At 41.1% G+C, this 24,163-nt stretch overlaps 1 protein-coding gene across 3 annotated transcripts in view; it reads left to right on the top strand.

Annotated features, from left to right (window-relative positions):
- The window catches only part of LPA (lipoprotein(a)), a 132,751-nt gene that overhangs the window by 4,750 nt on the left and 103,838 nt on the right, over positions 1-24,163 (top strand). Inside the window, exon 1 of one of the 3 annotated variants that reach the window (XM_031667558.1) lies at positions 11,553-11,770. The exons of the other annotated variants lie outside the window; for them this stretch is intronic. Coding sequence (XP_031523418.1) covers positions 11,722-11,770 — 49 coding nt within the window. The 5' untranslated portion in view covers positions 11,553-11,721. Of the gene's footprint in view, positions 1-11,552; positions 11,771-24,163 lie in introns of those variants that run through there. 3 annotated transcript variants of the gene reach the window in all.

Genomic DNA, 24,163 nt, shown 5'->3' with positions numbered 1-24,163 from the left:
ATTTTTTGTGGCAATTGTGAATAGGATTGTGTTCCTGATTTGGCTCTCAGCTTGGCTGTTGGTGTATAGGGATGCCAGTGATTTTTATATTTTGATTTTGTATCCTGAAACTTTGCTGAAGTTGATTATCAGAGAAGGAGCTTTTGGGCTGAGACTTTGGGGTTTTCTAGATATAGAATCATGTCATCTGCAAACAGGGATAGTTTGATTTCCTCTCTTCCTGTGTGGATGCTCTTTATTTCTTTCCCTTGATTGATTGCTCTGACCAGGACTTCCAATACTACGTTGAACAGGACTGGTGAGAGAGGGCATCCTTACCTTGTGCCGGTTTTCAAGGGGAATGCTTCCAGCTTTTGCCCATTTGGTATATTGTTGGCTGTGGGCTTGTCATAGATGTCTCTTATTATTTTGAGACATATTCCTTCAATACCTAGTTTATTGAGAGTTTTCAACATGAAGGGTGGTACATTTTATCAAAAGCCTTTTCTGCATCTATTGAGATAATAATGTGGGTTTTGTCTTTAGTCACATTTATGTGATGAATCACATTTTTTGATTTACATATGTTGAACCAATCTTGCATCCCAGGGATGAAGCCTAATTGATCATGATGGATTAGCTTTTTGATGTGCTGCTGGATTAGGTTTGCAAGTATTTTGTTGAGGATTTTTGCATCAATGTTCATCGAGGATATTGACCTGAAGTTTTTATTATTGTTGTGTCTCTGCCAGGTTTTGGTATCGGGATGATGCTGGCCTCATAGAATAAAATGGGAAGCAGTCCCTCCTCCTCAATTTTTTTTTTTTTGACGTTTCAGTAAGAATGGTACTCACTCTTCTTTGCACATCTGGTAGAATTCAGTTGTGAATCTATCCCGTCCTGGCCTTTTGTTTCTTAGTAGGCTATTCATTACTGATTCAGTTTTGGAGCTCATTATTGGTCTGTTTAAAGAATCAATTTCTTCCTGGTTCATTCTTGGGAGGGTGTATGTGTCCAGCAAGTTATCCATCTCTTCTAGGTTTTCTAGTTTGTGTGCATAGAGCTGTCTGTAGTAGTTTCTGATGGTTATTTTTATTTTTGTAGGGTCAGTGCTAACATCCCCCTTGTCATCTGTAATTGAGTTAATTTGGGTCTTCTCTCTCTTTTCTTCTTTGTTAGCCAGGTAGCAGCCTATCTATCTTATTAATGTTTTCTAAAAACCAACTCCTGGATTTGCTGATCTTTTGAATGTTTTTTCATGTCTTGACTTTCTTCAATTCAACTGTGATTTTGGTTTTCCTTGCCTGCTGCTAGTTTTGAGGTTGATTTGGTCTTGTTTCTCTAATTCTTCAAGTTGTGACGTTAGGTTCTTACTTTGGGATCTTTCTTTTTGATGTGAGTGTTTAGTGCTATGAATTTCCCTCTTAACACTACCTTAGCTATGTCCCAGAGATTCCAGTATGTTATTTCTTAATTCTCTTTAGTTTCAAAGAACTTCCTGATTTCTGCCTTGATTTTATTATTTACGCCAAAGTCATTCAGGAGCATGTTGTTTAATTCCCATGTAATTGTATGGTTTTGAGCAATTTGCTTAGTCTTGGCTTCTATTTTTATTGAGCGTGATCTGAGATGTTTTTGGTATAATTTTGGTTCTTTTGCATTTGCTGAGGATTGTTTTATGTCCAATTATGTGGTTGATTTTTAGAGAATGTGCTATATGATTATGAGAATAATATATATTCTACTGTTGATAGAGAGTTCTGTGGAGGTCTATCAGATCCATTTGGTCCAATGTTGAGTTCAGGTCCCGAATATCTTTGTACATTTTCTGCCTTGATGATCTGTCTAATACAGTCAGTGGACTGCTGAAGTCTCCCACTATTATTGTGTGGACATCTAAGTCTCTTTGTAGGTCTCTAAGAACTTTCTTTATGAAGCTGGGTGCTCCTGTGTTGGGTGCATATATATTTAGGATAGTTGGTCTTTTTGTTGAATTGAATTTACCATTATGTAATTTTCTTGTCTTTTTTGGTCTTTGTTGGTTTAAAGTCTGTTTTGTCTGAAATTAGGATTGCAATCCCTGCTTTTTTTCTGATTTCCATTTGCTTGCCCTTTATTTTGAACCTTTGGGTGTCAGTAGATGTGAGATGGGTCTCTTGAAGACAGCATATAATTAATTGGGTCTTGCTTTTTTTTTTTTATCAAGCTTGCACTCTGTGCCTCTTAAGTTGGGCATTTAGCCCATTTACATTCAAGGCTATTATTGGTATGTGTGAATTTGATGCTCTCATTGTGTTTTTATGCTGGCTTGTTTGTGTGGTGGCTTTATAGTGTCAGTGGTTTGTGAATTTAAGTGTATTTTTGTACTGGCGAATAGCCATCTTTCCTTTCTATAGTTAGTGCTCTTTTCAAGATCTCTTGTAAGGCAGGTCTGGTGGTAACAAACTCCCTCAACATTTGCTTATCTAAAAGGGATCTTATTTCTCTGTTGCTTAGGAAGCTTAGTCTGGTTAGATATGAAATTCTTGACTGAATATATATATATTTTAAAATGTTGAATATAGGTCCACAATCTCTTCTGGCTTGTAGGGGTTCAGCTGAGAGGTATGCTGTTTGGTTGATGGGGTTCCCTTTGTAGATGACCTGCCCTTTCTCTCTAGTTGCCTTTAACATTCTGTCTTTCATTTTGACCTTGGAAAAGCTGATGATTATGTGTCTTGGGATGATCTTCTTATGCAGAATCTGGCAGGGATTCTCTGTATTTTCTGAATTTGACTATTGGCCTCTCTAGCAAGATTGGGGAAGTTTTCATGGATGGTATCCTAAATTGTTTTCCAAATTGTTAGCTTTCTCCCCATCCCATTCAGAGATGCCAATGATTTGTAGATTTGGCCTTTTTCATAATCCCATATTTCTTGTAGGTTTTTTTCATTCCTTTTCATTCTTTTTTCTTCATTTTTGTCAACTATCTGATTTCAGAGAGCTAGTCTTCCATTTCTGAGATCCTTTCCTCAGCTTGGTCTATTCTGCTATTAATACTTGGATTGCTTTGTGAAATTCTTATAGTTTGTTTCTCAGCTCTCAGCTCTGTCAGATCCATTAGGTCTTTTTTTATACCAGCAAGTTAATCTTTCAGCTTCTGTATTATTTTATTGGGATTTTAAATTTCCTTGGATTGGATTTTGCCATTGTGCTAAATCTTGATGATCTTCATTTGTATCCATAGTCTGAATTATATTTCTGTCATTTCAGTTAGCTCAGTTTTGTTAAGAACCCTTGTTGGAGAACTGGTGCAGTTGTTTGGAGGACATATGACCTGGTCATTTGATTTATTGGAGTTCTTGCATTGGTTCCTTCTCATGTCTCTGTGTGGGTGTTTCTTTAACTGCAGTGTAGATTGAGTACAGCAAATAGACTTCTTCTTTGGAGGTTTTCATAGGGCCAAGGCCTTGTACAGGGTCTTTGTAGCTGACTTGTTTTTGGTTTAATAGTGGGGCATGTTAGCAAAGTATTTTTGCTGTTGAAGTTTTAGGGTGTGATCCATTTTTTATTTTAATGAGTGTGTATTTTCTTTACGCCTAAAACAAGCAGAAAATGAGTAAAGGTCTTTGAGTCTCTGAATCCATAACTTCAGCATTCATATTGCTTCCTCGGGTAAGTGGGGTTTTCACCCAGCCCTTAAGGGTGTTAGATTATTTTTCACGTGAAATTAGCCAGATTGGGTTTCTAAACATGATGTGAAACAATAATGACAAAAGTTATAACTAAACTCATCTTCTTACCAAATAACCACATGTCTAATGTGTGTTGGAGGGTGTTAGGCAGGGAATCTGCAGCTAAGGAAGAGACAGACAGGCCCCATGGCCCCAAATCTAGGATAGTATTTGGTATTGGTTGATGGGTGAGAACAAGAGAGGGAACATCTGTGTAGGATGTGGTATCAGCACCTGTACGACATCTTAGGAATTCCTTCTTCATTTTGCAGTATGCCCTAACAATAATTATATCCATCAGACTTACCCCCTTGGCCAGTGGAACACTGAGACTGTCTTGGGATCTCTGCCTGACTTTCTCAGAGGTGCTGGTGAGGACATTAGGAGTCTGGAGCCCTAGAAAAACGTTCTGACTCTGCCACTAGCCAAACAGACCTGGACTAGGCATGTTACCTCTTTGTACCACTTGACTCCAACCCCTCATTTGTAAAACCAGCATGTTCAAGCCTTTTGCATAAGCTGTCATTTGAAGAAAGGTTTTTGTTTGTTGGTTTGTTTTTTGTTTAACAAAAAGGTTAAAAACCACTGGTCTAGATAATTGCAAAGTTTGCTTTCCTTTTTCTGTGCTTTTCCTACTATTTTTAAAACCTCATCCTCCCTGGTTTCTTGATCCCCCTTTCTGCACTCCTGAGTCTGGGAACACTGAGGCCAACTAAAAGGACACTTGGCAAATGAGGAATACCTTTGGGTGTGCCAGGCTGCTCCCAGTGTTTTGCATTTATAAAAATTTAAATACTACAAACTTCTAAGACTTAGATATTATTGTTCCTATTTTACAAATGAGGAACCTGAGGCTCAGAGACGGTGCAGAATGGCACAGGCAGACCTGAATTAGAACCCTGGTTCCCACTTACTGGCTGCTGGGACTTAGAAAAGTCATGAGCTCTCGTTGATTGTTTTCTCATATGAAACAGGGGCTGCAGGGTTGTTGGGGGAGAAACAATAAGAAAGTGCATCAAGTGTCAAGCACATGTTAAGCACTCCATCATGGCAGCTCCTGATAATAATATAGAATAGAGTTGTATCTAACACGACTCTTTCTTGCAAGTGACAGAAAATCCAACTAAAGTTGGATTAAGCAAAAAAGGGGGAATTCTTATTGAGCTGAAAAGTCTTCAGGGATGGAGAACTGAAGTTTCCACCCCACTGAGTGGAAGCCGCACCCCTCGCGCGCTCCAGAAGCATCGGTGTCCTCCAGGCGACTGCAGACCCGCTGCAGCTCCCACACTGGCGCCCCTGGATTGCTCTCCCCACTCTCAGCCGCACGCTCCACTCCTTTCACCTCGAATTTTGCGGCCTCAGAAGGACATGAACCATCTGCTGGCTGAAGTCGCTTGGGACAAAACCCGCGACAGGTTTTGGCAGCTGGAAACTCGCTTCCCTCACAGGAGGGAAGGGCGTGCGAAGAAGTGTGGGGTCTGCCTCCCCCTGGCGGCCTGGCTGACGTTTACTTCTGTTTCCACGCTGCCCAGCAATGTTCCAAGTGGAACTTTTGGAAGGTAAGACTGAGAATAAATGCTGTTTACTAATTCCAGAAAAAAAAAAAAAAAAAGAAAAAAAAGCTCGATCTTATGTTTAGCAGAAGGTTTTCCCAGCCTAACCAGCACTGGGAGGCTGGTGGGTTGTATTTAAGCCTTAATTGCGTCAGCGCTATTGCCTGCAGGTGCTGGCATTACCCTAGGCAGGAAGTTTCAGGACAGTGTCTCTGAAAACTCCAGGCTCTTGGATGAAGCAACCTTTCCACATTAAGTATGTAGCATGATCTACCAGGTCTCCTGTGACGTATTATTCATGTTAAAGGAGCAAGTTTCTGTAAAACAGGGCTTTCAATGGGCCTGCTTCAGAAGAAAATGTTGGAAGAGCTGATTTGTAGCGTATTTGTTGTTGACTTTGGAAAAACTAAAACTGACCACATTAAAGGTATTTATGGGTATGAACAATAAATAATGGAAAGGATCAAAACAGGAATGTTTCATTCAGTTTAACCTGACCCATGCAGTGCACTTCAGGCCCTGGACTCTGGTTTGAACTCTGCGATTTCTACCGTTCCTTGGGTTTGTTTGCTTAATTGCTCAGGCTTTCAGACTGATCAGAGTTCTGTGAATACAGTAGGTGCTCCATAAATGCTTATTCTGGGTACTGCCACTGATGCCTGTGGCAGTGACTGCAGATGAGCAGGCTCCGGCAGCAGCGAGGCGTGGCTTGGAAGGCCTGGCTGTAGCATCTATCCATGCTGCATCTGCCACATTAGCTGTGTGACTTTTGGGAAGTTATGAAACTCTACTGAACTCTCTCTGGGTAAAATAAGAGTAGTAGTAACAGCACCTCCCTCGTGGGGTTGGAGTGAGGAGTGAGTGAACTAACCTGTGTAAAGAACTTCATGTGGTGCCTCGTATATGTGTAAACTACTCATTGCACAGGGTACTAGTATCCAGAATATACAAGGAACTCAAACATCTCAAGAGCGAAAAACCAATGCAAGTAAAAAAAAAAGGGCAAATGATCTGAACAGGCATTTCTTAAAAGAAGACATAGAAATGGCCAAAAATGTATGAAAACATGCTCAACACCACTAATCCTCAGGAAAATGCAAATCTAAACCACAATGAGTTATTATCTCACCCCAGTTAGGATGGCTATTATCAAAAAGACAAAAAATAATACATGCTGGTGAGGATGCTGAAAAAAGGGAACTTTTCTACACAGTTGGTGGGAAAAATAATGAATATCCTATCATTTGCAGCAACCTGGATGGAACTAGAGGACAGTATGTTAAGTAAGCCAGGAACAGAAAGGTAAACAGTGAATGTTCTCACTCATAACGTTACAGTAGGTAGTTAGTAAGGTATGAGTAGGGCAGAAGAGGGCTTCCCCTTACCACTACCCCAAACACACAATGGGAGTATTGCCAACCATTAGGTGATGGTCAGGTGGTTGTTAACTGTCTTTCTAAAGTAATAATTGGTCACAGCTGGCATCAGGGAAAGCCGTCTCCCAATAGATCGAAAACAACTGAAACAGCAGCTTCCCAATAAGATCTCAGGAGTTGGGTGAGTGGGGAGAAGGAACACAAGACCCTGGAAGCATGCCAACGTATAAAACCCCCAAGTCCAAAGGTCAAGTCACCCACTTGGCCCTATTCCGAGTGTGCTTTCCTCCTTTTTTCTCCTGCTCTAAAGCTTTTAAATAAACTTTCACTACTGCTCTAAAAACTTTCCACAATCTTGCTTTCTGCCTTATGCCCCTCAGTCAAATTCTTTCTTCTGAGGAAGCAAGAATTGAGGTTGCTACAGATCCATATGGATTTGCTGCTGGTATCAATATGTGGCCCCTAAGAAAAGCTGATCTCGAAGTAAAAATTAGAACAGAGGATGCTAGAGGCCTGGAAGGGTGGGGAAAGGGGGAATAGGGAGAGATTTATTAAAGGCTACAAAATTACAGCTAGATAGCAGGAATATGTTGTAGTGTTCTATGCCACTGTAGGATGAATATGGCTAACAATAATATATTGTATAGTTTCAAGCAACTAGAAAGAAGATATTGAATGTTTCCAACACAAATGAGTGATAAACATTTGAGGTGATTGACAGATATGCTAACTACCCCTCTTCGATCTCTATACATTATATGTATTGAAATATCTCTATGTACTCCATGAACATGTGCAATTATTATTTATCAATAAAATTTTGTAAAATTTTGATCTCATAGAATTAGACAGTAGAATAGTGGTTACCAGAGGGTGAGGAGGGTAGTCAGGGAGAGGAGAATGGAGAGAGATTGGTCCATGAGTACAAATTTCGAGTTAGATAGAAAGATAAGTTCTAGTGTTCTATTACACACTAGGGTGACTATAGCTAATAATTATGTGTTGTATAGTTCAAGATAACTAGAAGAGAGAATTTTAAATCTTCTCACCACAAAGAAAGAAAAAATGTTAGAAGTGAGGGGTATGCTAATCACCTGATTTGATCCTTAAACAATGTATCCATGCATTGAAACATCACACTGTACCCCATAGATATATATAATTACTATGTGTCAGTTATAAATAAATTAGAACTTCAAAAAGGAGTACAGTGTCAAGCATATAGCCATTAATCAATATATTATAGCATTACTGATATTATTATTCTTTCCACCCAGTAGCAAATTGCAGTGCAGTGATTGAAAGTAATCACTTGAGGCCAGACACAGTGGCTCATGTCTGTAATCCCCACACTTTGAGAGGTCAAGGTGAGCAGATCCCTTGAAGTCAGGAATTCGAGACCAGCTTGGCCAACATGGTGAAACCCTGTCTCTCTGAAAAATACAAAAAATTAGTCGGGCACACCTGTAATCCCAGCTACTTAGGGAGCTGAAGCAGGAGAATGGCTTGAACCCCGGAGGCAGAGGTTGCAGCGAGCCAAGATTGCACCACTACACTCCAGCCTAGGCAATAGAGCAAGACTGTCTAAAAAAAAAAAAAAAAAAAAAAGGTAATCACTTGAGACCCAGATATCTGAGTTGGAACCTGGCTCTCCCAGTGTCCACTGATATAACTATGAGCAAGCAAGTTTCAGTGTCCTGATATATAGAATGGTAATGGGAATAACAGAGAAAAATCCGGCAATTATAGCATGGTGTGGGCAATTCATAGTGTTGCTTGTGCCTGGCACAGATTGATAAAGCTACAATAAATGGTGGCTAGTAGTATAATAAAGATTCTAAAAGAGTATGTTTAGACTAGCCACCAATGCTTAATTGTCCCCTGAGGTAATAATGTCTTTATCTGATTTCACTTTTCCATATATTTGCTTATTGGAAGGTTTGAGTCCTAAAGGATTTCCAGAGTGTCAGAACTCAGTGACACCTTCCCACATGAAGGTCGAGGGCTGTCTGCAGCCCTTGGTGGGACCTTGATTGCTGACATCAGTCCTTCTACTTAGAGCAGTTCTTGTGCAGTCTTTGATGCAAAGTAATTTTGGAAGAATTACCTCAAGGATGTTCAATGGTGATTACTGCTGATTGTGGCCTGGGTAGGTGGAAAGGCTACTTAGAGGGACCTAATGCAGCAGGCTTAGCTCCCAGAGTTATTCGTTTTTGGAACTTCGTTTTCAAAGTAGGTCAAATGAAACTGAAAAACATTTGGAATAATCCATCACTGGTCATAGACAGAGAAGGGTTCTAAAAGGGATTGGGCTGGAGAACCCCGCAGGCTTGCGGTGAGTTATGAGTTGGTGCTCCCCTACCTACAGATTCTTTAAAAACAATGTCCCTACAACTTACTGAACTGGAATATCAGCTCGGTGGATTCCTTCTTCTCTGGCCACTCTTAGGGGACTGAGGGATGGCTGGATTCAGAAAAGGGCTTTTAAAAATTCAGAGAATTACCTTTTCTTACTGTGCTCTAACACCACGAACCAGAGGACCTATTCTTTTACAAAGGTCAAATAATCTTAGAAAAGGGGACGCCTCCTTTTCTACAGAAATGACATTCTTTTCCAAGGGGCCTGGAGCTCCCCAAGTTTGTGGCACACCCTGCCTTCAGTAGCTCATCAAGGTCTTTGTGTTAAAATCCACAATATTTAGCAAGGCAGTCTCCCCTCCCCTGTCATCTGGCCCAGTCTAGTTTCCTCTCTCACCCCTCCCCCAGTTCTTCTCACCTGCTTATTTGGGTCTAACCAGGTGCCTTAGTCAGCTTGGGCTGCCATCACAAAATACCACACACTCGGGGGTTGGTTTAAATACCTTTAATTTTCATTGTTTTGGAGGCTGGAAGTCCAAGATCAAGGTGTCAGCAGATGCAGTGTCTGGTGAAATCTCTCCCTGTGACTTTTAGATGGCCTGACTCCTCACTGCACCCTCACATGGCATCTCCTCTGCTTCTGCAAGAAGGGAAAGGGACTCTGTGTGTGTGTGTGTGTGTGTGTGTGTGTGCACGCACGCGTAGAGATGGGTCTCATCTTTTTCTTATTGAGGCATGAGTCCCATCATGGAAATTTCATCATGGCCTCTGGTGGCCCAACTCCTCACTGCAACCTCATATTGGCATTTCCTCTGCTTTCCTCATGGCCTCTGATGCCACATGAGGACACAGTAATAAGGGGTCACCAGATGCAGGTCCCTTGACTGGGGGCCTCACAGCTGCCAGAACTGTGAGACAATCCATTTTTGTCCTCTATAGATTACCCAACCTGTGACATTTTGTTACAGCAACACAAACAGACTGAGACATATGGAGAGGCTTCTCTTCCCACCCCTGTAGTGACTCCTTCTTTGCTAAATTCAGTGAGCATTTTTCAGTCCTCATCTTTGTGAAAGGACGTTTTGCTAGAGTGGAGACTGGAGCTCAGATATTGCTGATGATAAGAGTTGGCGTGTCTCCCCAGTTGATTTACAGTTGCGGCTTGGATACTGTTTTAAACTTGGGAGGTGCCTCCTAATCATCTTGATACAACCACTGATGTGACTACACTAGAGATAGACTCTTTCCACTTAATTCTACCACTCTTGCTTTACTTCATGAGAATGAAAATGTAAGATTGCACCATGAATTCATTTGGGGAAAGATTGATACTATGCTTTTATTTTATTTTATTTTATTTTTTTGAGACAGAGTCTCGCTCTGTCACCCTGGTTGGAGTGCACTGGTGTGATTTTGGCTCACTGCAACCTCTGCCTCCCGGGTTCAAGCGATACTACGGCCTCAGCCTCCCTAGTAGCTGGGACTACAGGTACCCACCACCATGCCTGGCTAATTTTTGTATTTTTAGTAGAGATGGGGTTTCACCTCGAACTCCTCACCTCGTGATCCACCAGTCTTGGCCTCCCAAAGTGCTGGGATTACAGAGTTGAGCCACTGCACCTGGCCCTGTGCTTTATTTTAGTTTTAAAAATATTTATTTATTTAGGCCTCACCTACTGGAATGGGAAAGATTGATATTTTATTCATTTTATTTAGTATTTATTTATTTATTTTTCTTTTCTGAGACAGTCTTGCTCTGTCACCCAGGCTGGAGTGCAGTGGCACATTTGTGGCTCACTGCAACCTCTACCTCCCAGGTTCAAGCGATTCTAGTGCCTCAGCCTACTGAATAGCTAGGATGACCAGCATGTGCTTCCACACCCAGCTAATTTTTGTATTTTTCATAGAGACAGGGTTTTGCCATGTTGCCCAGGCTTGTCTCAAACTCCCAGCCTCAGGTGATCCATCTGCCTTGGCCTCCCCAAATGCTGGGATTATAGGCATGAGCCACCGCCCCCTCCTGGAAGGACTGATATCTTATAACATAATTTATAGTTACAGAAAACATGTGAGTTCACTAGGAATAAAGAAATTTTGAAGGTAATAAAAGATTTTCACTTATGTTGTAATTTCGACAGTTTGGTATAGAATGTGGAGATTTTAACATTTACACCTAGCTTGTTCATAAACTAAGACCTGAATGGGTTGTGTCTATTAGCTGCACCCCTGAGTAGCCACACAAGCTTGGGAAGGCCTCAGCCCCCTCCTTGTACAGCAGGAATGAGAACAGCACTGCCTGTTGGGAAGCTTGAGGGAGGCTATGGATGGCAGCACTTGGCAGAGGGTCTGGTCATGGAAGGTACCAGCAAATGTGAGCTACTTTTATGATTTTATTTTATCCAAAATGAAGGGAATAAGAGAGGAGGGAACAAGACTAATCAGGAAAGATGAAGATCTGGGGGTGAGGGAAGGAGTAAGCAGAAATGAAGGCAGCATGGAGCAGCTGAGGGGGGAGATGGCTTTCACCACTTCCCAGCATCTATTGACATTCCACTCTCAAATATTTTGTAAGACTCTGTATTCAAGGTAATGTTTGAACCCTGCTGAGGCAGTGGCATGGGTCTCTGAGAGAATAATTAACTTAATTTGACCATCTGGTTTGTGGATGCGTTTACTCTCATGTAAGTCAACAACATTCTGGGATGGGGACACACTTTCTGGGCACTGCTGGCCAGTCCCATAATGGAACATAAGGAAGTGGTTCTTCTACTTCTTTTATTTCTGAAATCAGGTAAGACATAGTTTTTTTTGGTATAACAATTATTTTTTCTACCACAGTGTAGTAAAAATACATATGCCATGGCTTTATGTGCAATTTGTTTTATTTAATTTTTGATTCATGAAACTCCCAGTTCAAAATCTTGTGTAAGATTGAAAAATTTTTTAAAAAATAAGTTTAATTTCCCTGTGAAGACTGTCAGGATGCTGGAATGAATGGGCAGAGAAAATAATGGGTGATTTTTCTAATCTAAAAGAGTGTACCTACGTGATGGACAGTCTAGTCGAAAAAAAAAAAAAGCCATTGTAGCTCACTATGCAAAGGATGGCCAAGCACTTCACCTGGTACTCAGTTTTATTAATTTATATCATCTCTGTTCGGGTGCCATGCTCCCCTCACTTGCAAGTTGAAACAATGAAATAGCTCTTTGAATATATTTGGTTCTTTGACCTGTTCATGGAGTGGGACCCAGCATTTCTCTCTTTGTTATGGCCTGAGGAAGGCTTTCCATTGGTGTACATTTGCCTCATATTGTAGCAGGACAAGCTGCAGACAAAACCTCTCAGACACCGAGTTGTAGAAGGAAGGGCTTTATTCAGCTGGGAACATAGCAAGCTACTGCCTTAAAATCCAAGCTCTCTGAGTGCACAATTTGTGTCCCTTTTAAGGACTCACAACACTAAAGATTTTACATGAAAGGGTCGTGATTGATTTGAGCAAGCAGGGGGTACGTGACAGGGGCTGCATGCACCAGTGGTCAGAGTGAAACAGAACAGGGCAGGGAGTTTCACAATGTTCTTCTATACAATGTCTGGTATCTATGAATAACATTGGTTTCTAAGTTATGAGTCGATTTTTAACTAGTGAGTTTAGGCCAGGCAGGCCCAGGCCTGGTTTTGGGCCTGGCACTGGGCTGCCTGTCTTTGGTTTTACTTCCTTGTTTTTTCTTAAAACAGGTACTGAGTATAAAACAATACAAAACAAATGAGAGGGTCTCTCTCTTTCCTCATTTCCCCCCTTTGAGACTCTCACTTTTTATTAGTGGGAGTTCTCACTCTTATTTTTGCTACTTATGTCTTTTTGTGCAATAGATTGATAGTGATTTATATAGTACACTTGTGCTGAAGCATTTTGGTGAACTAAGGTAGCAATGAAGGTTTTTATCATTTGAAGGAGTACAGGTAGCAAACAAGAGGGAAGTAAGCAGGTTCTTATTACTATTATAACTTTTATTATAAGAGTTTTAAATCGTCTTAGTGCTGGGAACTAATTTTCAAACATGGCTCCTGTATTAAGTCTGAGCCACACTTGCACAGGTACATGTGCCAGTTTTGTTATGTTTTTAACTATCTCTTTAACTACTTGCCTTTGATTATCTATGTGTAGACAGTAATTAGTAAGGTTAAATTTCTTATAGATCTTTCTTTTAGCTGCTAGTAAGTAGTCGAGAGCCAATCTATTTTGATAGATATCATATCTTATCTGAGTTTCTTGCTGGGCCAGAATAGTCAAGGCTTGACCAGTTTTATTATTAGAAATTATTAGTAATAATTTCTAATTATTCTAATATTCTAATTATTATTCTAATATTAGCAATAATTTCTAAAACAGCTTGTAACCGTATGATTCGGTTGTGCATGTAGATGGGGGTCCGACATCCCCATGAGCCATCGTGTGCACAAGTGGTGGGTCCATAGTATTGTATGATTCTTTCAGGGGGCCATTCATCATCTTTCTAATTATCTATGGCTATGCTTCATTTTTCGCGGTAGGCATAGACTGGGAAGTCCAGAAGTTCACCTGTTTTTATGGGCAGTAAGAAGAAAGATGGTTTAATAGTGCCAATAACACAACCGCCTGTCCACTGGTCAGGCAGCTTAGCGTAGGCTCTATGTCCACATGTCCAGTATAACCCGGTGGGGGCCGTCTAGTCCTGGTGGAATTCTGAGTGGGCCCAGACAGTCTGTAACCTTGGAAATTTACTGAATGGATTTCTTTCTGTATAATTGGAACTCCACCATATAACTGTTCTTGCGGTACTATTATACAGCTTTTGCCCAAGACAACTAAGCCACCCTATGGATGAGTGAATCCTTTTCCTTCTCTAGCTATGCAATACTGTCTAATAATGCAGACTTTTAGAACCCAAAAATTGTCAGGGTGGTTCTTTTGGGCTGGGAAACATCAGGAACTGGGTCTGTAGGAACTAATTCTCGGGCTTCCCATGGCCGTTGATCTCCTCTTATGGTTCCTCCACAAACATAACATGAAGTGACTTTTAGAGACTGGGCTACATGTTCGGCTAATTGCAAAAGCAAATTTTTAGTTTTTCCTGAAATTTCAGGTATTGGCACATTTAGTTCATCATAGAAAGTCTGAAATACTGGCTCTGGAGAGTCTCTTTGAACCTCTCCTTTTATTAGGATGCTTATGCTAGGATCTAGTCCTTTTTTCTAATGTTATGTATTTTTTTTTTAATTTCATTTTGGGTCTGAGGGGTTTGCGATTACCAATTCTGAAGGGTTGCAGTTCCCACTCGTGCGGGAGGGGCTGACTGTTCCTTTTTGGAACCAAACAGGATCTTTTTTATTTTTGTTTTTTCAAGTAGCCCAAAAGACACAAGACCAGTATTGACACATCTCACATAAATATGATTCTTGACAGATATACTTATTTTCTGCTGTGTAACTTTTTTCCCAATTTAGAGAACCGCATCCCATCCCATGCTGTTTACTATTAATAACGGCAAAGGCGTCAAATTTTAAGGTTACATTTTTGGGGACCCCTCTTTTTTTTGTTCTAGCTATTACTTTACTTGTGTCACTTAGAAAAGGACCAGTCCTTAATTTTATTTTAAAAACTGTGATCATGGGAGGTTCAGAGGGGTCATAGCACACATCCGGCTGGTCACTTCCTGGATTACATACTTTGTACTAGGTGTCATTATACAAACAAGTTTCTTTTAGAGTCCTGGTACACTTAATAACCATAACATAATAGGACTGTAGCAATCTTTTGTCCTACCTCAGTGACTTGATGCATATACTGGGAACGGCCCTCAGTCTGAGGAAGGTCAGTTGAAGTCCTTACCATACAAGTCCAAATTTTAAGGAAAATGAGTCCCGTGATGAGTTTCCTCATGCTTCGGCTGTGCGTGGACCAGTCAGCTTCTGGGTGTCACTGGAGCAGGGCTTGTCGTCTTTTTCAGAGTTGCTTTGCAGGGGTTGGTGAAGCTGCTCCCATCCACGTACAGCTCCCAGTCTACTGATGTTTAAGGATGGTCTCGGAGATTGTGCCCACTAGAATAAACTGAGTCCAATACTTTTACACAGTTATGTTTTAACTGGGCCCTCTGATACCAGGAGCAAGGTGGCAGGGTTTAGAGTGTTGCCAACTTCAGTGGTTATGCGGAGATTTTCACAGAGCAAGCTTTGGTATCTAGTTAGTCAAGCATGTATTAGCTAATGGTGTCCTTTGGTATTTACTAAAATCACCACAGCATGGGGGGACTTTATGTTTAGGTTTTGCCTAAGAGTTAGCTTATCTGCTTCTTGTGCTAATGGGGCCATTGCTGCCAGGGCCCTTGGACATGGGGCCCAGCCTTTGGAAACCCCATCTAGTTGTTTTGAGAGATAGGCCACTGGCCTTGGCCAGGGCCCTACAGTCTGAGTTAAAACTCCAACTGCCATTTTTTTTGACAGATAGAGTGTAAAGAGTTTTGTCAGGTCAGGTAGCCTCAGGGCTGGGGCCTACATGAGCTTTTCTTTTTAACTCATGAAAAGCTTATTGCTGTTGGTTGTAATAGAGGTAGTTTATTTAATCTACATTTTTATTGACTGTCATCTACCAAAATATTGACTTAAATCTTATAACTATTTGATTTCAAGCTTTAAATAAATCTGATATTTCTTGCAGAGCTCCAATTGCATTTAAATAGATGTGAGAGTTGGAAGACCTATAAGGGACTTCTCTCGCTTTATGATATCATCGTTGTCGTCATCATCGTTGTCTTCTTCTTCTTCTTCTTCCTCCCTCCTCCTCCTCCTCCGTTGCCTTCTTCCTCCTCCTCCTCTTCTTCTTCTTCTTCTTTCTTCTTTCCTCTTCTTCCTCTTCTTCTTTCTCTCTTTCTTTCTTTCTTTCTTTCTTTCTTTCTTTCTTTCTTTCTTTCTCTTCCTTCCTTCCTTTCTTTTCTTTTCTTTTCTTTTCTTTTCTTTTCTTTTCTTTTCTTTTCTTTTCTTTTCTTTTTTTTCTTCCTCTGGTTGATGGAATGCCAGGGTGAAAGGGATAGCCAAAAGGACTAAAGCACAAGTGCCACTCTAGTTATTTGGCAGAGTGCCCAGTAAAGGTCCACCGCAATACCACCACACATCTGCTCGGGGATGAACAAGGGCTGACTGATTGATAAGCTCTTGAAAATTCTTAAGCTCACTGCATCCCTTCAGGTCTCCAAGGAATGCTAAGTTTCCACCCTGCTGTGAGAGACACGAAGTGAACTTAGTGTTGGGAGATGGAAGCTGGATGGCCCTCGGGGGCTGACCTACAGGGACTTTGGGGTATAGCAGAGAGAGTTGGCATGACTTATTACTCCAGGCTGTAGAGTTCTGGAAAAGAGCTACCATGCAGCCCACGCCTGGTCGACTGGAGGACCACCTTAGTGGAAGGGGGACAATCAGGGCCTCTGGCCTGCCATGTGCACAAGCATAACAATTGCTTTTGTTTAACTTGCAGATGGAATATTTGATCCATTTTAACCAGGCATTTGCATCCTGGTATGCTGTCTTAATTGCCAAAGTTTGTTTTAAGTCTTTAACTTCTATAATCCTCTAGTAAAATGTATGTTTCCTTTAGCACCTATTTTTATTAGTTTTTAGACCAAAAAAAGCTAAACATCATTTTATATTTAATAATGCTTTGTGTATGATTTTTATATCAGATAAGCTAAATTTTACCTTTATATTAGTGTGTTATTAATGTTAAACTTAATTTTAATAAAACCTTGTAGACATATTTATCTAATTTTTTATGTTGGACCATAAGGTAAGATTTTATAGACTCTTTTTAACCTTTTATAATTTTTGTTAAAGAGCAGGTTGATGCTTTAAGAAAAACCTGTTGCATTTTTACTTTAATGTCCAATTCACAGAAAAACCGGATGATACCTTTTTAACTTTAGCTAATATGTGTATACACAGAATTTTCTTTACAATTAACGTTTTAAAATTTGCTTAAACTTTTAAAATAATAATTTTTTAACCTTTTAATGTTGGTAAAAATCCACATTCTTATGCCTCCTTATAATCTTTTTACTAAAGGTATATATTTTACTTTTTTTATATACCTTGCACATAAACTTTTTTAAAATAGTACTCAGGAGGCCTTATTACTTTTAAATTATATAATTTTTTGCATAAAAAATTTTTTTATAACTTTTTTTCACAACTTTCTCAGACAATTTTTTGACTTTCTGACTTATCACAAACTTTTTTTTTTTAAAAATAACCAGTTAATTTATTTCAGGACAAGAATTTACCATATAACATTCTTTTTATATAAATTCTGTCTCCCCCCTTTTTTTTCCTTTCTTGAAATTTTTCAACGTAGTTCCTAGTAGGGTGGGCTTATTTGTGCCTGACCCATGTTTCTTCAAGACAAAACACCACGCTCACACCACACGCACACCACAAAACAAAAAACAGGTAAAAAGGGCACACACACACTTTTGCAGTTTACACCAAACCAAAATCAAAACCAAAATCAGAGTATCCAGAAATCCAAGCCAGGTCAAAACCAAAACCAAAGTATCAAGCAATGTAAGTCAACTCAAAAACAAAAACCAAAGTGCCGGTACAGGTACGCCATGGGTGATCAGGCCATGCTTCTACTCAAATGGAGTAGGCAAGTTCCCAAGACCAGTCCACCAAAGTGCCACTAAAGGCACACTATGGGTGATGAGGCCACGCTTCCACTCAAATGGAGTGGGCCAGTTCCAAAGACCAGTCTTACCAAGTTTCAGATGTCTGGACACCAAGTGCCAGTTCCTTCCCCGTGTTCAGCCACTGTGTTAATCCTCCGCGGGGGCCTGCTAGGCGCTGCTTTGGCCAGGAGTTCCACCAGGGCAACTGCCTACCCGGGAGCGCTCTTTGGATCGCGTCACTCAGGCTGGCCGGAGTCCCCCGCAGGGATGCTCCACAGGGCAGGCCTAAGCCACCTAAGGGGCTGCCTCAGCGTCCGTCCGTCAGTTACCTTGCTTCCTGGTCAGGGAAACAAGAAATGTAGCAGGACAAGCCGCAGACAAAACTCTCAGACACCGAGTTGTAGAAGGAAGGGCTTTATTCAGCTGGGAATATCAGCAAGCTACTGCCTTAAAATCCAAGCTCTCTCAGTGCACAATTTCTGTCCCTTTTAAGGACTCACAACACTAAAGATTTTACATGAAAGGGTCATGATTGATTTGAGCAAGCAGGGGGTACGTGACGGGGGCTGCATGCACCAGTGGTCAGGATGAAACAGAACAGGGCAGGGAGTTTCACAATGTTCTTCTATACAATGTCTGGAATCTATGAATAACATTGGTTTCTAAGTTATGAGTTGATTTTTAACTAGTGGGTTTAGGCCAGGCAGGCCCAGGCCTGGTTTTGGGCCTGGCACTGGGCTGCCTGTCTTTGGTTTTACTTCCTTGTTTTTTCTTAAAACAGGTACTGAGTATAAAACAATATAAAACAATATGAGAGGGTCTCTGTCTTTCCTCAGTATCCCTGGAGAAATCACACGCATCCATTTGCCGGATGCTGTATTCAGATAATGATTCAACAACTACTTAGTGCTTGGATTAGGTCCCCACATTTGTATACATACATACATATCTGTGTGTGGATGTCAGTGTGAGTGTGTGTTCTTTATAAATACTAGCTTATTTAGCTCATGGTATAGGTAGGGTAGCATATGCATCCCCATTTTATAAACAAAGAAATCTAGACTTAGGAAAATCATGTTATTTGCCCAATGACCAAATTCCCAAATCAAGGAAATAACGAAACCTGGATTTAAGCCAGATTTCCAAGAAAAAACCTAGGACTCTTCTTACTTTTTCAGCTTTGTTCCAACATGTGAAAAAATAAATCTAAACACATCCCAGTGTAACTGAAGAGCAGGTTAGTTGTTTGCCACTTGCAGAATCCAATTAAGAAGACAGAAGTCTGCTATAAAGAGAGTGATTTACTTCCAAAGTTAGCTTAGGGGAAGAAATGCAGGAGTCCTAGTGTACCACTGCACTTCTGGAGCCATCAGTGGCACATTCATAAGGCAGGGGAGGAAGCAAACAAAGATGCCTGGGTCCATGCTAGCTTGGGCACCTTATCTGCCAGGTTGTTGAGCTGGTGACTGCAGGTGCCCTTGTGAGCAGAGTGTTGTCCCTTGAGGCAAGTCTCCGGAGGGTGAGAGTTTTGTAGTGGGCATGCTTTGGTTTATAAGTCAACTGTGAACCCAGGTGTTCCATCTTGAAGCACATAGTTAGATGAACTTGCCCTGTACAGAAGGTCTGATGAAGGGGAGGTAGATGCTTGCAATATAATCTATAAATTACCAGATAAAATTTTACAAGTTGATTTTAGAGTCAACGCATTTGAGTTTAGTGGAAGCCATTCAAGAAAAATATCAAAGAAAATACAGAGCAGGAGAAGATTAAGCAAAGCGATTTTTTTTGGGGAAATTGGTGTCTATGTCTGTGTGTGTAGGGAGTGCAGGGGTATGAATATTCTATTTCAGTCCCGAGAAACTGGGATGTAGATCACTGTGAACTTATTCAGCAGGCTACACCCCAGAGGCTAGAACAAATTTCCCTGCCACAGGATTAACGTATGTTTTAACCAACCTGAGGGGCACATTTTCTCATAAGCTCTTTTGGAAAGCAAGACTTTCTGTGGACGTGTTATCTTCCCAGTGTGCTGGAATGCCCAGGGAGAGGAAAAAGTTTCTTTTACAGCCATGCTTAGTGAGAAGTGGAGAAACATCTTCCATTCACAAATTGCTAAGTCTTTTACACATGCAAATATGCACACACATTCACACACCACAGTGAGGAAGAAATTCTCACAGCATTAATCAGATACATTTACTTCAGTAGCAACATACATCTACATTTTGCCTATAATATAAAAGTATTTTTTTCCTATTTTCCTATTACAAGATTTGTTTAATGTTTCTTCACCAACAAATAAACCCTATTAAAACCTCCATTGCCATATCAGCCCTGGAGGTGAATCGGAGAAATGAAAGTGTTGTGGAAAAATTATCAGATTAAAAAAAGAAAAAATTGATTCTGTTTTCGGTATTTCTTAGTGACATGAGCTGGGGAGGGATATGCTATGCAGTGATGTGCTATGAAGCATAATAACATGACACAGTTACAGGTAACTTGGTTAAAGGGGGAAATGGAAGTTTCCTCTTTTGGAATATCATTTGTAGCCTACTGTGCTACATTTCAAAAACACTCTTCAGAATGTTTAACTTAACTCTCTGGAGGAAACACCTTTTGAATTTGTTGTGTGTTTTGAAGTCACACTGTGAGCTATAGAATTTGCCAAAGCACAACTCTTCCTGGAAAAGGGAGTTCAAATAAGAAGACAGTGCAGAGTGAAGACACGGATATGGACCTAAAATACCTATTTCTTGATGATCTTTTGATATATCTCTCAAGCGCTTTTTAGTGGATTAGGTTTAGAATGCATCAGCCAATGCCTGGTCAATAATCCAGTTTTCCAGCCTAGAGCATCTTAAATTGAGGAAGGACAGAGGCGCAGAGATGGGGAGCAGGTGGACTTTAGCTGAGGACTTTGCATAAATCGATGAGGGTGCATCCCCCTCCCTGTCCTCCCCTTGTGCTCTGTGTACCCTCAGGAGGTCAGGATGGGCCTTTCTGAGAATGAGAATCTGTTCGTCTGCCTTCCTACTGGATACTTGTCATCGGCATACAAACACACACTCTATGCAGTGTGTCATCTTTCAGAACTTACCCCTGACCCCGTATTCCCTAGAAGGCTGGCTGCCTTCAGAGCCAGGCTTGTCTCCTGCTGCCACCCCCACTGCTCTCCTAGTCACTCTTTAACCCACTCCATCTGCATGTGGCCCCCACCACACCCCTCAAAGTGGTCAAGGTTGTCCTGTTGCCTAATTCCATGGAAGCTTGGCTATCTTCATTTTACTAGCCTCTTTTGGCCTCTCACCCTGTGGAAATCACTAGCATTCTGTGCCAGAGACGGAGCTGGCATCTCCAGGCTTGGAAGAGGGTCACTGAAGCTCGGCCAGGTGTCCTGAGGAGCCTCAGGACAAGGGACATTCTGTAGCCTTGCAATGGGAGCACAGCTGAGCCCTCCTTGGCCACCCTCTGCCATGACCAGGCAGAAAGCAGCTTTTGAACAGATTTATTGCCTTAGATTTGATCTCAAAGAAAAATCATGCGCAGTATTGGTCCCAGGTTCTGCTTCTTTACAGTTTCCTCTGAAATCCAGATGCCTGTCAACACCTTGGAAAAACTGAATTCTCCCCAACTAATAGTGGTGTGTCACTGTAGTAAGCCTAGTACAAAAATGGCCTTCTTTATGGAGGAGCTGCATACCCTCCTTTTTTTTTTTTTTTTTTTTTTGCTTAGTTTTTGCCCAAGATGAGAACATAATTTAGTTCACTTTTTATTTATTCCCAACATCATCCATGCACCAACATTTTTGTAACTAAAGGAGGGACCATTCAGAAGGATGCTTATCAACTGTCAAAGTGACAGTGTTACAACCAAAGCATATATTGTAAGAAATCAAACAGTGGCCTCCAAGGTTCATTTCTACACAGGGATTAACAGATCAACATCAATATTGGTGCCACTGATGGTGTCCTACTTTTTATCATGACGTGGCAATCAAGAGCAAACATACGATTTATTCTTATTTAAGGTTTTATGGTTAGAGTAGGCAGATAGCTAGATATAAGCAGGAGGTGGAAGCCTCTGAGAAAGTGGAGGTCTGGAAAATCTGAAACCCCAGAGATTACCCAAGTCCTACATGCTAGATATGAGCGGAGGAGGGGGAATACGTAGGCAGAAAGAAATGCCCCTTAAGACGCCCAGCAGTCCCTCATTGTACAGTTAACTTTTCAGAATGCTGCTAGATACATACTGATAGGGAGGGAAGAGGGCAAAGGAAAAAGTCCTAAGGGTTACACAGTTGCAGTTAATATAGATCTGAGTGCTTTACAACCTTCTTTGGGTGGTGGCAAGGGGCAATGCAGCCATTAGGTAGAATTCATATCAAACACCTGCATCACAGGTGTTAAAGAAGACAAGAAACATTGTACTTCTTGTATTCTTAATAATGACTTGCAATATTGTTTTTAGTATCATTGCAAACCTCTATAAATATGATTTTAAAAAGTATTTCTTTAGGTTGGAATTACTTCTATGCATTGACTTGTCTTCCTGGGTTTCATTAGCCATATCTGTTGTGCTTTCTTCCTTACCACTGTTCATCTCAAACTCTTGAGATTAAAGTGCAGGCTCAGGATGGAGCGAAGAGCTTCAGGACTCTCACGGACCTCCAGCACAGTGTACCTGCCTTATGGAAAAGTGGCCACACTGTTTTCTGTTCTGGCCCCTGCGCCTGCTACTCCTCACTGGGCAGAGCACAGCCACCCTGGCCCTGCCTGAACATTTTAGTCAGTGTTGGCTCTGTGCTTCTCTGGGAGAAAATCCCAGAGACAACCTGCAGCCCCTCTGCTATTGCAACTGCAGCAGTACTGCCCTTAATGCCCTTGGGCTTGAGAAAGAAAAAGGGGACCTGGCCACTTCCCTGACACCTCCAGCACACAGCAGGGGTTAATTCCAGTTTCTCTTTCTTGTGAGCTTTTACCTGCTACTCTTCACCAGGCAGGGCTCCTGGCTTGGGCCCACAGTGCAGACACCTCACACTCAGCTGAACATTTCCACTGGCTGCACTCTGTGTTTTTGTGGGGTGGAGCTCCCAGAGGTGACTGAAAGTCTTTCTGCCACTGCCACTGCAGTTGTACTGCCCTTTGCTGTACTTGGACTAGGGAAGGAAAAATGATCCTGAGTGCTTTACTCATACCCCAGTGTGCCCCAGTCACCCTATGGAAAAGAGGCCAGTGTGTCATCCCTGCAAGCACCCTGAGGCCCCTGACCCTGCTGCCCCCAAGCTATGGAGTGAACAGGAAGCCTGAGCTTGCCCCAGGTCTGTGGTACACAGAGGAAGAGTGCTAAGCTGAGATCTGCAGCCAGCACTCAAGTGGGAGAGAAGCAATTATGAAGAAATACAGAGGAGCCATGTGGCTGAGCAAGACCCTACTTATTGGTTATTACATGTAAGACCCATCTGTCAGTTTGCAGCCCAAACTTCAATATCAAAAATACTTTGGTAATATATGCCCCTGTAAAACCATGAACAAGAATTCAGTCACAAATAAAGATCTTGTACACCACCTTGGCCCTCTGAAAATACCGAGAAGTGAAGCCAACTGACAATACTCAAATTATATCACAGTTAAAGGAACATCAGTACAGAAAGAACCAGCACAAGAATTCTAGCAACTGTCAAAGTCAAACTGTTTCCTTATCTCCAAATGATCACACTAGTTCTCCAGCAATGGTTCCTAACCAGAAGGAAATGACTGAAATCACAGACATAGAATTCAGAATCTGGATGGCAACAAAGAGCATTGAGATTCAGGAGAGAATTGAAACCTCTTTCAAGGAATCTAAGGAATGCAGTAAAACGGATTGAAGAGATGAAAGACAACCCATTTGAAAAAAGAACCAAGCCTCTCTGGTAGAGCTACAAAATTCACTATTGAATGTCATCATGATCAGAAGTATTAACAGCAAAATAGAAGTAGCTGAGGAAAGAATATCAGAGCTTGAATACTGTTTCTTCAAATTTACCTAATCAGACAAAAATAAAGAAAAAAGGATTTTAAAAAATGAATAAAGCCTCTAAGAAATATGGGGTTATGTAAAGAGACCAAATCTATGACTCATTGGTACCCCTGAAAGGGAGAGAGAGTAAGCAACTTGGAAAATATATTTGAGGATCTTATCCATGAAAATTTCTCCAATCTCACTAGAGAGTTTGACATACAAACTCAGGAAATTCAAAGAACCTCAATGATGTGGTATAAAGGGCAACCATCCTTAAGATACATATTTGAGGATATTAGTTTTGTTTATGTGATAGTTAAGAACATCAACTTGATTGGATTGAAGGATACAAAGTATTCATCCTTTGTGTGTCTGTGAGGGTGTTAACAAAAGGAGATTAACATCTGAGTCAGTGGGCTGGGAAGGCAGACCCACCCTTAATCTGGGTGGGCATCATCTAATCAGCTGCTAGTACAGCCAGAATATAGAGC

The sequence above is a fragment of the Papio anubis genome, chromosome 6 (genome assembly GCF_008728515.1).
Source record: "Papio anubis isolate 15944 chromosome 6, Panubis1.0, whole genome shotgun sequence".
In the NCBI taxonomy this organism is placed as follows: domain Eukaryota; kingdom Metazoa; phylum Chordata; class Mammalia; order Primates; family Cercopithecidae; genus Papio; species Papio anubis.
Note: the sequence above shows the minus strand (reverse complement) of the source record. Positions and strands in the feature narration are given on the sequence as shown.